Raw genomic sequence first — 13189 nt, 5'->3', positions numbered from 1 at the left:
AAGCTTACCAAAAAGGTTTCTTCAAAGAGTTATTAAATTGAATATTCAAAGAGTGTACACTTGTGGAAAAGGGGTGAATCCATCCTTCTCCAGCTGACCAGGGGCAGGAGTTCAGCCAGATTTTACATAATAGTTAATAGTCCATTGCAGTGGTAATAATTAGCATGATTACAGCTGATAAGGTTATAGATCTTGTTGCCAATAGGACAGCTTGTGGTGCCAGACTGAATGCCCTCCTGGGGTGAGAATCAATCTATCAACCATTAGTGAGACACATCTGCTGGGCTGGGTCCATGAATCAAAGACACAACTCACTCCTGGCATCGCCTGGGTATAGTAACAGGGCCATACACACACACACTGACACACACAGAAACACAAGCGTGACACACACAGACATAGGAAACCAGACGCACACACACACGCACGCATGCACGCACACACACGCACACCATGTGGTTAAAGGTCATTATGCATATCACAGTCATCTCTGACAGTAAATAAAGGATTTCTAAATAAACATAAAAACATCAAATGTGTTTGTATTGAGTGTGGTTAATGTTGGCTTATGCTGACTCTCACTCTCCCAGTCAACCATAAAGTTAATTATTCCAGGGCTTAGTATGTGTGTAAGTGTGTTTGTGCGTTAATTAAACCCTGTTACGAGTCCATCACAAAATCACAGATCAAAACCCCACTCACACTCCCCTAAAAACAAATCACCACTGTGACACGGCATGAAGGAGGCACCGTCCCGTGAACTACGGCTACGCCACCGGCACACAGGAACACACACTTCATCACTCCCATCATCTGTTGTCCCGCCCACGACTTCAAATACAGAACAGGACGTTACAGCAGAGAGCTACATTTAACTGGCGGGGTGTGACGGGTACATGTGCTTTAGTGGCTCTGGGACACGTCTCCAGCTGGTGGAGGAAAAACAGTTGCTAATTATAAGAACCGTGGCTGACCAAGCATGATGGTAGACACTACACGGCGGAAGCACTGTCAAACACATTCCCTTATCTATTCTGCGTGTCTTGTTGTAGCCTATTTTAATGCTGGATAAACTAAATACAAGGATGCCTGATGTAAGGCTTCAGTGATGGGCTTGAAGGGCTCGCGATAGCCATTTTGTTAACAGTTATGTTTGAACTGGTATTGTTTTGGTATTTATTTTTAAGGACATTTTGGGACAATTTTGGGACAATTGGTACTATATGGTGCCATTGGGGAACCATATGGTACCCAAATGGTATATAATGATTTCAGAATTCTTAAGACACTACAGTGTAATTATTTGAGAACTTGATTCGTTTTCTAGATCACAAAACAACATAGAGGAAAAATATGATATGATGAATATGAGTAATGAAAACGTATATTTCTTTCAACCCATTCAGAGATTTTGCTGAAATTGATGGGTTGTGTCAGATATTGCTTTGATTCCCTACAGAGGGTGGGGGGAACGGGTACAGGCGCCTGAGGTTACTGTGTAAAAAGCTGGGTGTCTTACTGTAACAGATGAGCCACAGTGATTGATGCCCTATCATCTGGCCCCGTGTGCCACATTCAATCTTGGCCACGTGGCACCTGTTGATTGGGCGGTGATTTCACACCACTTTTGAGTGGTGTGTGTGTGTGTGTGTGTGTGTGTGTGTGCGCGTGTGTGTGTGCATGTGATAGGGGCAGAGTAGACAGTGGGGGTACAAGAGCTCATATCACACTGTTACTATCCTGCTTAAAGACACCTAGCATTTAGCAATAGCTTTAAAGGGATATTGTGGGGCAGGTAGGCCATAGGAACAAGTCTTGCAGGTGGGCAGCAAATTAGCCTTTAAAGGGGCGGGTTAGGGGTATCCCACATGCAACCAGACGCTTAATATGGCCTTGACTGTTTGACTGGAGTTACAATAGAGCCTGGAGACTCTGAGCTCATTACAGTACATACAGTGCAGTACAGTCAGTCAGTCAGTCAGTCAGTCAGACAGACAGACAGACAGACAGGACACACACACACACACGCACGCACACGCACACACCTGCACCTGCACCTGCATCATCTTCATGACGGACAGGTAAATCCAATTACATCAGATCCACACTGGCCTCTGGCTTTTTACCCTACGGTCAGGTTTAATTAAACCAACCCCCTCCAGACAGAATAAAGCCCCTGTCACCATCATCTCCAGTGGCTTCTATTAGGCATGAAAGAACTGACCACCCATAACAGCCCCCAGCCATTCATCATTACCTCCTGTCAGGGTGAGTCAGCAGAAATCACTTAAAACCAGTTATACCACTGAAACCAGCGGCAAAACACATTAAGAATGACCTAAACAGTATTCATTGGTCCATGGAAATGCTGCCCAGACAGTCATGGTCATTGACGTTTTGTAATTACTGTATGTGCCAATTGTGTGAGATCTTTTAGCCTGTTTCAGATTTGAGAAAGAATCAACACTTGACTAAACAGTCATTGTAAACACATTTGTTGATATCAGACATTTCACAACCATTCCACCCAGTATAGCAACTGCAACAAAAATAAAAAGCCTACAAAAACATACATCTTCAAACATTAAAATCCCATATCAAATTGGATAGACCTAAATTGAATAGAATAGAACAGACCTAAATTTAATGGGTTGACTCTTGGTCAACACTGATGAGGTAACTGACTGACCTTGGACCCTGAGGTGTCCACGGTCGAGGAGGTGACGGCCGTGGAGGCCTCGCTGATGGTGCTGGAAGGCCGCAGGTCGCCTTGCTGGGGCTTGGACATGCAGACATTCGGCCTGGCGAGAAAGAAAGACAACAGCATGGAATTACATAGAGAAGCCATGATGGTGTGTTATGTACTGTACGATTTGAGAGAGAAACACCGGAGAGGCTAACTGTGTCCCAGTGTGTGTGTGGCGACACACACCTAGGAGAGGATGGTTTCCTCACAAGTGTCTCTGTACACTGCACACACACCACCCTGAAGGGCAGGGGAAGACTGGTGTAATGTGGTGGCAAACCCTTTTATGTATGTCTTAACCGGTGGATAATGTGGTGCACTCCATGTCTACAGTGCCTTGCATAAGTAATGCATTTTTTCTTCTGTCGGCTCTACACTTCAAACAATGAAATCAAACAATGACCTATGAGGTTAAAGTAGAGATTCTCAGCTTTTAGTTGGTGGTATTTGCATACATATTGGTTTCACCGTTCTGAAATTATACTACCCTTTTCAGGTCCCGCTTTTTCAGGGTACCCTGGGACAGATCCAAAATAAGTACTCATGTTTAGTATTTTGTCGACAATCCTTTGCATGCAATAACTGCCTGAAGTCTACGACCCATTGAACCCACCAGACGCTGGGTATATTCTCTGGTGATGCTCTGCCATGCCTGTACCATCTTAAGTTATTGTTTGTTTTGAAGTCTTTTTGCCTAAAATCCTATCATCCCATCATCTAAAATCTAAAAATTACTTTTGGGTACCCTAAAATAGGGGGACTAGGAATAAAAGGTGTTGTAATTTCTGAACGGTGAAACCAAAAAAAAAACATCAAACAAAAGCTGACAATCTACTTCTACTTTAATTGAAGTTCACAAAGGTTCAGGCAGGCACTTTAAGGAGGAGGGCATGGACGGCCAGCTGATCTCAAGGGTTGTGCCATGCATGTCATTTATGTTTTGTCAGTGTTGGTGACAATGAAAAGAGTCTGACTGACCACTTCATAGGGAGGTTCTGTCAGGGAGCTACAAACATCTTCAGTTTTTAACTGTTGCACAACTGTGACACAATATAAAATGCCCATGGGGTGACCATACATCCTGCGTCACAACCACTCCCTCACTGGTAATGTATGTCATACTACAGTGCGGGACTCTGCACAGGGAGACGAACAGGCAGTGTGGATGTTCCATTGTCATAGGGGTGACACCAGAGACAGTACATCTCTAAATCCTTTTGATTAGAGTTTCCAATGAGCCACAGTGTTTGTGCTCTGAAACAGCATGATTTACTTCACAATACAAATCCTGCCGAATTACCTATTAATCCTCAGCGGTGGCAGCACTCCTCTAGCTATAGCCCAGGTTTTTCACGCACACACACACACACACACACACACACAATGGGTCCTTATACTCCATCCTCCATCCACTAAAGCAGTCAGGCAAGGACAACTACAATTCACATTAACAATGGCTCTGCACAGACATAGACAACCCTGGAATTAGTTGGAGCTCATTTCCAATTGTCAATGTAAGTCTCAGGAGTAGAGCTTAAAAACAAGTTAAAGTTCCAAGGGATATTCACAGTATTGAGAAGTCTACAAACATCCATTCCTCATTCAGGTCACAATGGGGATTCGGCCCTCTGTGACCGGAACTTCCTATAGTCATCAGACTAAACTTAAAACTGCTGTGCACTTATAACCTAAAGGAAAACCTGACACAAGGACAATAGCTGTAGACTCAAAGACCTAAGGGAGAGGAGGGATCTCAACCTCGCATCCTTAAATCTTATGGGATGCAATTTGCTCTTTGAGATGTCACTTAAGGTACAGCGCCCTGAGTAAGTAATGGGACAGTGAAGCATTTTTTCTTCTTTGGGCTCTGTACTCCAAAAGTTTGGAACAATTACTATGAGATTAAAGTAGAGATTCTCAGCTTTTATTTGAGGGTATTTGTGTACATATTGGTTTCACCATTTAGTCCCCCTATTTCAGGGCACTAAAAGTAATGGGACAATAGGCATGACAGGTGTTTCTGGTTAGGGTTAGGGTCACATCATTTGTGCAGGCATTAGAGCGCTATCAATGCCTAGTATTGATTCTAGGCTTTGCATTTGCCTTTGGAGTTCCCTATTGGTGTCTGTCCACATGAGGACGAAAGAGGTGTCAATGAAAGTCAAGGAAGCCATTATTAGGTTGAAAAGTCTGAAGCATAGAAGCATAGCCAAAACCTTAGGCATGCTAAAAATCTAAAGTTTGGAACATCATAAAAAGCATAGAGCCAAAAGAAGTAACGACCCTCTCTCTTAACAAAAGACACTTCTGTAAAATAGCACTTCAGCACTGTTGTTTACTCTGTGTTTACATTAGCTGTCTACAGACTCTCCTATGGGACTTCTCCCACAGGTTATGGACAGAGCGATCTGTCAGAAAGTTATGCGGTGTGGGCAGGAAGCCAACTAGGGCATCACCTGAGAGAAATCAGCATATACTCCCAGAATGCACTGCGGTCTAGTCTACTACCCCCTACTATTTCACTTCAGAGAGCTTTTACTGCAGAAGTACTTCAAACCAGAACATTGCTACACACACACACACACACACACACACACTACACTTACAGACCAAACACATCTAATTGTTTACTCTTAGAACCAATACTACTGTATACCTACAAATGCACATGTACATTAGCACTTGGAACGAAGGTAAAGCCTTTGAATGCACACACACACAATTCCTCAGAGCTTTGCAGCCAAAGTCTTGCCTCTCCATCTCTGACTCAGACAATTACTCTGTCAGCAGCATGAGAGGGGAAAAAACATTCAAAGACTGGCACTTATGAAGGGCACTCAGCCAGGCAATCAAGGCTGTGACAGAAAGTCAGGTTTTCAGAACATTGAACATTATTGCCACTTTGGGCCTTTTGAGAGTTGTGACCCTGTGATGAAGAGAGTAGGCCCTTTGGTTTCTTATTGTCACTTGACTGTAATTACATTCACCTACACACAGTGCCCTGTGTAAGTAATGGGACAGTGAAGCATTTTTTCTTCTTTTGGGACTACACTCCAAAAGTCTGGATTCCTATGAGGTTAAAGTGGAGATTTTCAGCTTTTATTTGATGGTGTCTGTGTACATACTTTTTATACATAGTCGTGTCTGTGACACATTCATGCCTACCTCCTAGAGAGTGATCTTGATCTGTGAGACAGTTGTTTTGGAGGTTTTCTCAATCATGGTGAGCATTCTTCGGTCATCCACTATAGAAGTCTTTGTTGGCCTATCAGGCTGTTTGCGATGTCTGAGCTCACCAGTGCTTTCTTTCCTTTTAATGATGTTCCAAACTGTTGATTTTGGTTTAAGGTTTTCTGATATTTCAGCCTCATAATGGCTTCACTGACTTTCATTGACATCTCTTTGGTCCTCATGTTGACAGACACCAATAGCAGACTCCAAAAGCAAGCTCAAGCCTATAATCAATCAATACTAGACATTGAGAGCTCTCTTTTTTTATTATTCTTTTTATTGAACCTTTATTCATACAGGGGAAAACACACTGAGACCAAGGTCTCTTTTGCAGGTGCACCCTGTCCACAATATCTATACAATTACAAAACAACATAGAAATCAATACATCATATAAAACCACAAAAAACAATCACATCTTTCACCAAAGCTCCTCCCATCAGCACATACCAAAACAGATATACTTACAGATAATTACTTACATTCAAAAATACACATAACCGGCTGAAACTACTATTAACCATAAACAGTCTAATTATAATTAATTTATACAGCATAACCAGATTATCACATAAGTAGAACACATACAAGTTTAGTTGCTTGACAACACAGAACCAGAACGGCTGCAGCTCCAGATACCACCTTGTCACCTGGGTTTTGGTTCGGGGTTGCGGGCTGTTCTTGATGGCCTCCACTTTATCCACCTGCGGTCGAACTTCCCCTCTCCCCAGCTGATAGCCCAGGTACCTTGCCTGCTCTCTGTCCCACTCACATTTCTGGACATTGAGTGTCAGACCTGCCGCCCTGATGTTCCCCAGGACATGGTGTAGATGCTGGAGATGGTCCTCCCATGTGTGGCTGCAGATAACCACATCATCCAGGCAGTCCAGGAGAACTCGGTCCATGAACCGCTGGAAGGTGGCTGGGGCGCCAAGCAGCCCAAACGGCATCACATTGAATTGGAAGAGTCCTAGTGGTATTCGGAAAGCTGTGTATGCCTTGGACTGCTCTTCTAATGGCACCTGCCAGTATCCTTTGCAGTGGTCCAGCGGGAGCCAACCATTTCCATGTATGTATGTATTACATTTTCATTAAACTATTATCATTTAAACATGAGTCCTGACCAAATCTCATAGTAATAGTTTGATTTCACTGTCCCGTTACTTAGGCAGGGCACTGTAGGTCATGGAGTTAACACTACCATCACCTGTTGACTAGGGTACACAATAAGGATAGTGGGCATTTTTGGAGTTTGGAGGTTCTGTTTCAAGACAGATATCACATATAGAACAGACACGTCAACATACAGCAATGATAAATCAATTCTTTGGTTCTAGACAGAATCAAGCATACTCTACTACATTATAAAAACATGACCCCATTTCTGATTTCTTTTCAGAGAGCATATTAATATTAATATTAATACTCAGCATGAGGCCTCATCAAGGCAGAAACACACTCTTTACTCTCCCATTCCCTGCCTGCTTGCCAGGTATTTGAAAATCAACCTTGCTGCTGCCATGGTGACAGTCAACAAAAGCGTTGCCTTGCCAGCGGTCAGTGATCCCCATGTGAGCGAGTCATCACATTGCTAGCGTAGCTCTCCTCATGATTACCAGATACCACAGCCATTTGGAGGGGACAGGCGAGCAAGAGAGAGAGACAGAGAGAGAGAGAGACAGAGAGAGAGAGACAGAGAGAGAGAGAGAGAGAGAGAGAGACAGAGAGAGAGAGACAGAGAGAGAGCGAAAGAGAGAAGGCGGCAGAGGTTGAGAAGTAGAGTCAGTGTGAGAGAGTGAGGATGCACAGGAGAGGTAGAAATGAAGTGAGTGGGAGAGAAAGAAAGGAGAGCAGACAAAATGAAAGGCAGACAGACAGGCAGACTTGGCGAAGACAGACACAGACACCGACAACGTCATTCCATCCCGATATAAAATAAGAACTGATAACGGACTCTTACGAGCTGTGAAGTCCTGACACTTCAGCCACTCCTGGGTCAGATAACCTCAACCATGCAGGCCCTTAGACGCCAGTCTCCCCAGGGTAATAATGTTCCGAGATGAGATTTCAGCTCGGCTTTGATGCCCTATTGATGCCTCTATGGAGGATGAATCATCAAATAACAAAAGCAGAACTATGCACAGAGATATACATTATACAGTTGACTCCTGATATAGTGTGCAAAGGTTTGGCTCTGTTGTGGATTTGTGCACCAAGAGGGGGTATGCAGAAAGCTCACTTCTCTCTATTACTGCGGTGTCATCCACTATTACCGCGGTGTCATCATACATTGTGGTTTTCCGTAATTACGCTGATCCAAACAACTGGCTGTAACTGTTTCTGATGTGTTATTAAAAGACTTTCTATTGATGCAATACATACCTCTCTTACATAAACAAAAACACACGCGCCTACGCGCACACACATGCACACTCTAATGGCTGAAGTGGCAGGCTCTCTGTCCTGTTCCCTCTGTGGTAGAGGTAGAGGGTGCTTGCTGAGTGGCTGTGCCATATTATCTGAGCGGCTCATATAGCCCTGCACGCCCACATAGCTGTTAATGAGATGGATCCATCAGAACATGGCAGGGGAATGTGCCCTCCTGTTCTCTTGCCAGACACAAAGAGTGAAAGAGAGAGGCAGGACGAGAGAGAGAGAGAGAGGGAGAGGGAGAGACCGAGAAGGGAGAAAGAGAAAGGAAGGATGGAGGTGAACACCTTGTTGGTGATCCTAGATTGTGTGATGTTCATTTGAATATGCTGCTTTTGTTATTCATATTATTATTAGATCCGTAGCTGTTGAGATTTTCCAACTTCAGCAAGCATCTGTGAAGAGTGAAGTGAAGGTAATCGTTTTGCACTTGCATTGAGGTGAGAAAATAAGAAAGTTAAAAAGAATCTCACCATATAATGACAACACATTTTAATATATAAAGCATTTAGTGTTTGCTCAACCTAGCCAGATACTTTCCTCCTGAACAATGTATTCTGCATGTCGTGTTTTTAACATTTCCTGTAGCCTAGTTTTGTGGTGACAATGACATATTTTTTGTGAAATGTACAACCTCTGAAATCTGTCATGTTGAGTACCACCTCTGAAATCTGTGCCATCTTTTTCCTCTGAGACAGGGGAGGGAAGCTGGCACTTCGTTCTAAGACAAAAGGTAGATTCACTGATCTCTGATCTCTTGCCTTAATATGAAGAGTAAGGCTTAAATAGTTCTGCTGCTGTTCCACCTCTGCTACTGTGAACTCTCTCAGGACACAGACACTGAGAGCAGAACAAAGGACAGATAGATGAGAGACGGTGGCAACGAGAGAGAGAAATTAGATCGATAGAGAGGTGTTGAAACGGGACATCTCCCTCTGGCACCCTTGATTTTGAGCGCTGTTCCGAATCTGGGGGATTGTACAGCCATTTTATATATTTTCTGATTATGCACCTCTAACATAAGACTTATATCAGATCGTGGTATCTGGAGCTTAGATCACGGCTCATAGCTGTTAGAGTTGTATCTCTTAAGTGAACTGACAGTGAGTCAACCATATAGGGAACATTTACATTAAGGAAGGCCATGTAGTAGCCAGCTCTAGCCACGTGTAAGAAGAGTCTGGACACGGGATAAATGCAAAGAACATTGATAACAAGAGTGCAGTTCATACTCCCATTCTTATGATCCATAGACAGAGAGGGAACTTCCCATTCAAGTAAACACCTCTCTCTGCCTCATCTCTAAACAACCAAACAGTGACTAGCCTTTTTCCTTTTCACACCTGCCAACAGCAAAGGTCCTGGATACCAACAAAGCTAGCATTATCAACTGCTAAATACCACCGAAAATACAACATACCTGCTTTACCACAGCTCCCAAGCAACCAAACACCTGTTAGCAGCTATTCTACTACCCCACAGACATCATTGAACAGCTCCATATTCCAACAATACTGGCTGAACTGTACCTACCCCCAGTTCCTAAACTCTATACATTCAAATAAACAGCTACTAACAGTATAAACAACTGGAATAAACACCTTGGCAAAGTCATAAATAAAATAGCATACCAGAAACATTCACTTTGGGAACCAAAAGTGGTCATCACAAGAAGGTAAGAGAGAGAGTACGAGAGTCACTCACTGTTCTTGGAGGATAAAATCCATGTTCTCCGGAGGCACCTGTCCAGTCACAGGGTGCCGAAACGCTGTGGTCCTCTGGTTATGGCTGCAGTGAAAGAAGAGAGAGGGAGGAGATGAGAATAGGGGGAGGAAAGAGGGCAAAAACAGAGGAACAAAATGAACATCCTGGCTATTAAATTAACTCTGTAGTCATCACACTGGATTTTCACCCCTTCCACTCACATGTAGACACAAGCTGATCATTCTAGAAGCGTAGCAGGTTTAAAACTCCCCCTACCCCCCCCTTAACCAACACCCTCGGCCCTGACTTTCCCAGGCATGTGTAGAATGTGAGGGGTGGTTGTGGCCCCCTGTCCTGGACAGCTATGTATGATCTCGACCAAAGTGTCAGGCTCAGCACGAATGGTAGACAGGAGAGCTGCCTGGGCCTTCATCGATTTCAATCCCAGCCAGTCATTCAGGGCCTCCACCAGGGTGTAAAAGCATTCCACTGCCAGAGGGATAAACAACAGGGGGGGTGGAAGCGGTGTGTGTGTGTGTGTGTGTGTGGGGGGGGGGGGTCAACAGTTCTTTGCTTTGGAACAGCTTTGAAGGTAATGGAATCCAATGCTTTCCAATTCAGCAGGCACAAGAGGTGAATCCTATATGGTCTATAGCACAAGGTCCACTCTGGGAGCTCGGGGAGGGTTTAGGGTTGGAAAATTAGATTTACATTTTGAATGTATCACAAAGTCATTGTGATAATAAGGTGTTCCATTTGAGACAACACTCAACACCAGAAGTGAATAAGTTATGTGTTGGTATGATCCCATGATAACTGGAGAACATTTGACACCTTCAATGTCAACCAAAAGTTAATTAGTGGGCTTGCTTCAGCAAGCCCACTATTGTGTTCTGTTTGCCTCTAGCAGGTACAGGATGGTTGCTACTATGCATACATGACTAATGACCAGTCTCTCTCATTAAACACAGGGTTGGATATTTTGGGAGATTATCAGCACAGTCACCCTGTCCAGAGCATCATTCCTAGATGTCCCAGGAAACCATGCAGCACTAATGCACTTACTGCATAAAACTATATTTCAACAAATTAACACACCATGTGACAAACACATCCCTTTACAAGAAACACTTCACAACACAATTCCCTCTACACTCTAAAACGAAACATATTGTAGATTCCCTCCCATCAAGTTCCAGTATCTGCTGTTGTTCCTGTCAGTGTTAGAGCTGATGTGGAGTGACAGCTAAGAGCTCACTTTCTGGTTTAAAGGAGCGAGAAGCACTCTGTTCCAATACACAGAGGGAGAGAACCATGCACAGAGGCTGCTGTTAGTCGTCCTGACAGAGTAGTGTGTCTTACAGGCAAAACACACAGTGCTCTACATACCGTACAGTGAGAGTATTCCTTGGGGGACACATTGTTGACTATATCCTGTAAAAGTGTTTTCTAACCTTAACCCAGTCCAAGGGGCTCCAAGTATAATGAACAGTCAGTAAGGAATAAGTTATCATCTTTCAACAATGATGTTAGGATGGCACCCACCCTCCACATCATTCTTAGCCATGAGTTATGATACTTATGAGATTCTCTCAGGAACCCAACAAATTCAACAGCGAATGCAATATCACATCTATGACAACGCTGTGACTTGTAAACAACCACGGGGTCAGTAACATAAAGTTTGCAAGACCCACAGATTAGTACACACTGTTCCACTTAGATGTTGCTCTGACGTATTCTTAGAAACATTGTATTAACATATGACAAAGGTTACCTTCAGATTTGCATTGTAGCTGTAAGCAATCATTGAGGCTATGCCCCCAAGCAAACATTCACCACAGACTAAATCTTATATTGGTGAAATATTGGTATCCAGATATAAATGAAAGCTCTGCTTAGGGATAGGGTTAGTATAGGGGGGGTAGTGAGGGTGAAGCGGTCTTTAGGAGGGATTTGAACTCCAGTCTCCCACATACTCAACAACTTACTTACTAAATTGTGATCTATTGTATAGAAATGTGTGTTTATTGAAGTAAAGTACAGATGTGTGGTCTTCCCAATATGCACAGTAGTCATGAGTGTGTTCAAAATCTGCACTGCCCAGGTAGAGCAGCAAGTAAGGCACTGCATTGTCTTACAAGAGGTTATGAGTTTGAATCCCAGGTGAGGACACACCAAAAGTGAGTACAGTTAAATAAAATGCAAAATGTAGTCCTGATCATAATATCACCATTCCTCAGGTAAGTGAAATACAGAAGGGAAAACTAGAACAGATCAAACATACAACCAAAGTATACATTTGGTTTGGAAGTTCACATTACATTAATATTAGACGGTTAACGGTTTACATAAATAAGCAACATTAAAAAAATAACTATTATCTTCCACTGTGAGATGGTCTGATGCTGTCTGTCAACAGCCAAGGAAACTTTTAAGGAAACTTTCATTTTCAACCCATGGACAATCGTGTAGCAACAATAGATGATGAGCATTAAATGACAACCTTAAGTCAACATTGAAAAATAACACATTACAATGTCTAATACACTGTTAATTCAAAATTTTACTGATATATTTATTATATCAGTAATAATACGAAATAAAAATATCAATCCAACACTGCAACAGCTACAGAGATCCAGCATTCACATTTTGCCATTTAAAAAACATTAAAAAACAATACTCTCATAACCGTTGTACAATGTCAGGTTTTCAGGGTCAGGGATTCAGGGTCAACACTATGTATAAACATGGAAAAACCAATGGAGTTAACTGGTGAATCTGCGTCAGGTGTTAACTGGTGAATCTGCATCTCTGAGTCACAACCGATAACACTTAACAACCCTCTCAAAAGAACGATTGGTTCCTCTCAAAAAGTGTGAAGCAAGTGGATGGAAATAACCCACTCAACTGTGGCATTAACCAGTGAGCTCAACTATGTCCATGTAAGGTGTGGTATTTACCTACAGTACAGCGATGAGGGGTATGTGAGAACACTTGATTCTTGACATCAAATCGAGTGAGGTAAACACAAATGTAAACATTTGGGATGAGATGGTTTCTATGCAACAGACT

General features: G+C 43.0%; 1 protein-coding gene across 5 annotated transcripts in view; it reads right to left on the bottom strand.

Moving 5' to 3' along the window:
- The window catches only part of plekha7a (pleckstrin homology domain containing, family A member 7a), an 80814-nt gene that overhangs the window by 29238 nt on the left and 38387 nt on the right, over window positions 1-13189 (bottom strand). For all 5 annotated transcript variants that reach the window (XM_083666781.1, XM_083666783.1, XM_083666784.1 and 2 more), the window contains 2 exons: window positions 10112-10195; window positions 2690-2801 (listed from right to left, as the gene is read on the bottom strand). In XM_083666781.1, the coding sequence (XP_083522907.1) occupies window positions 2690-2801; window positions 10112-10195 (196 nt within the window). The remainder of the gene's footprint in view (window positions 1-2689; window positions 2802-10111; window positions 10196-13189) is intronic.

Source organism: Argentina silus (genome assembly GCF_951799395.1).
Source record: "Argentina silus genome assembly, chromosome: 3".
NCBI lineage: Eukaryota > Metazoa > Chordata > Actinopteri > Argentiniformes > Argentinidae > Argentina > Argentina silus.
The sequence above is the reverse complement of the archived record's forward strand: the minus strand, read 5'-3'. Positions and strand labels throughout refer to the sequence as shown.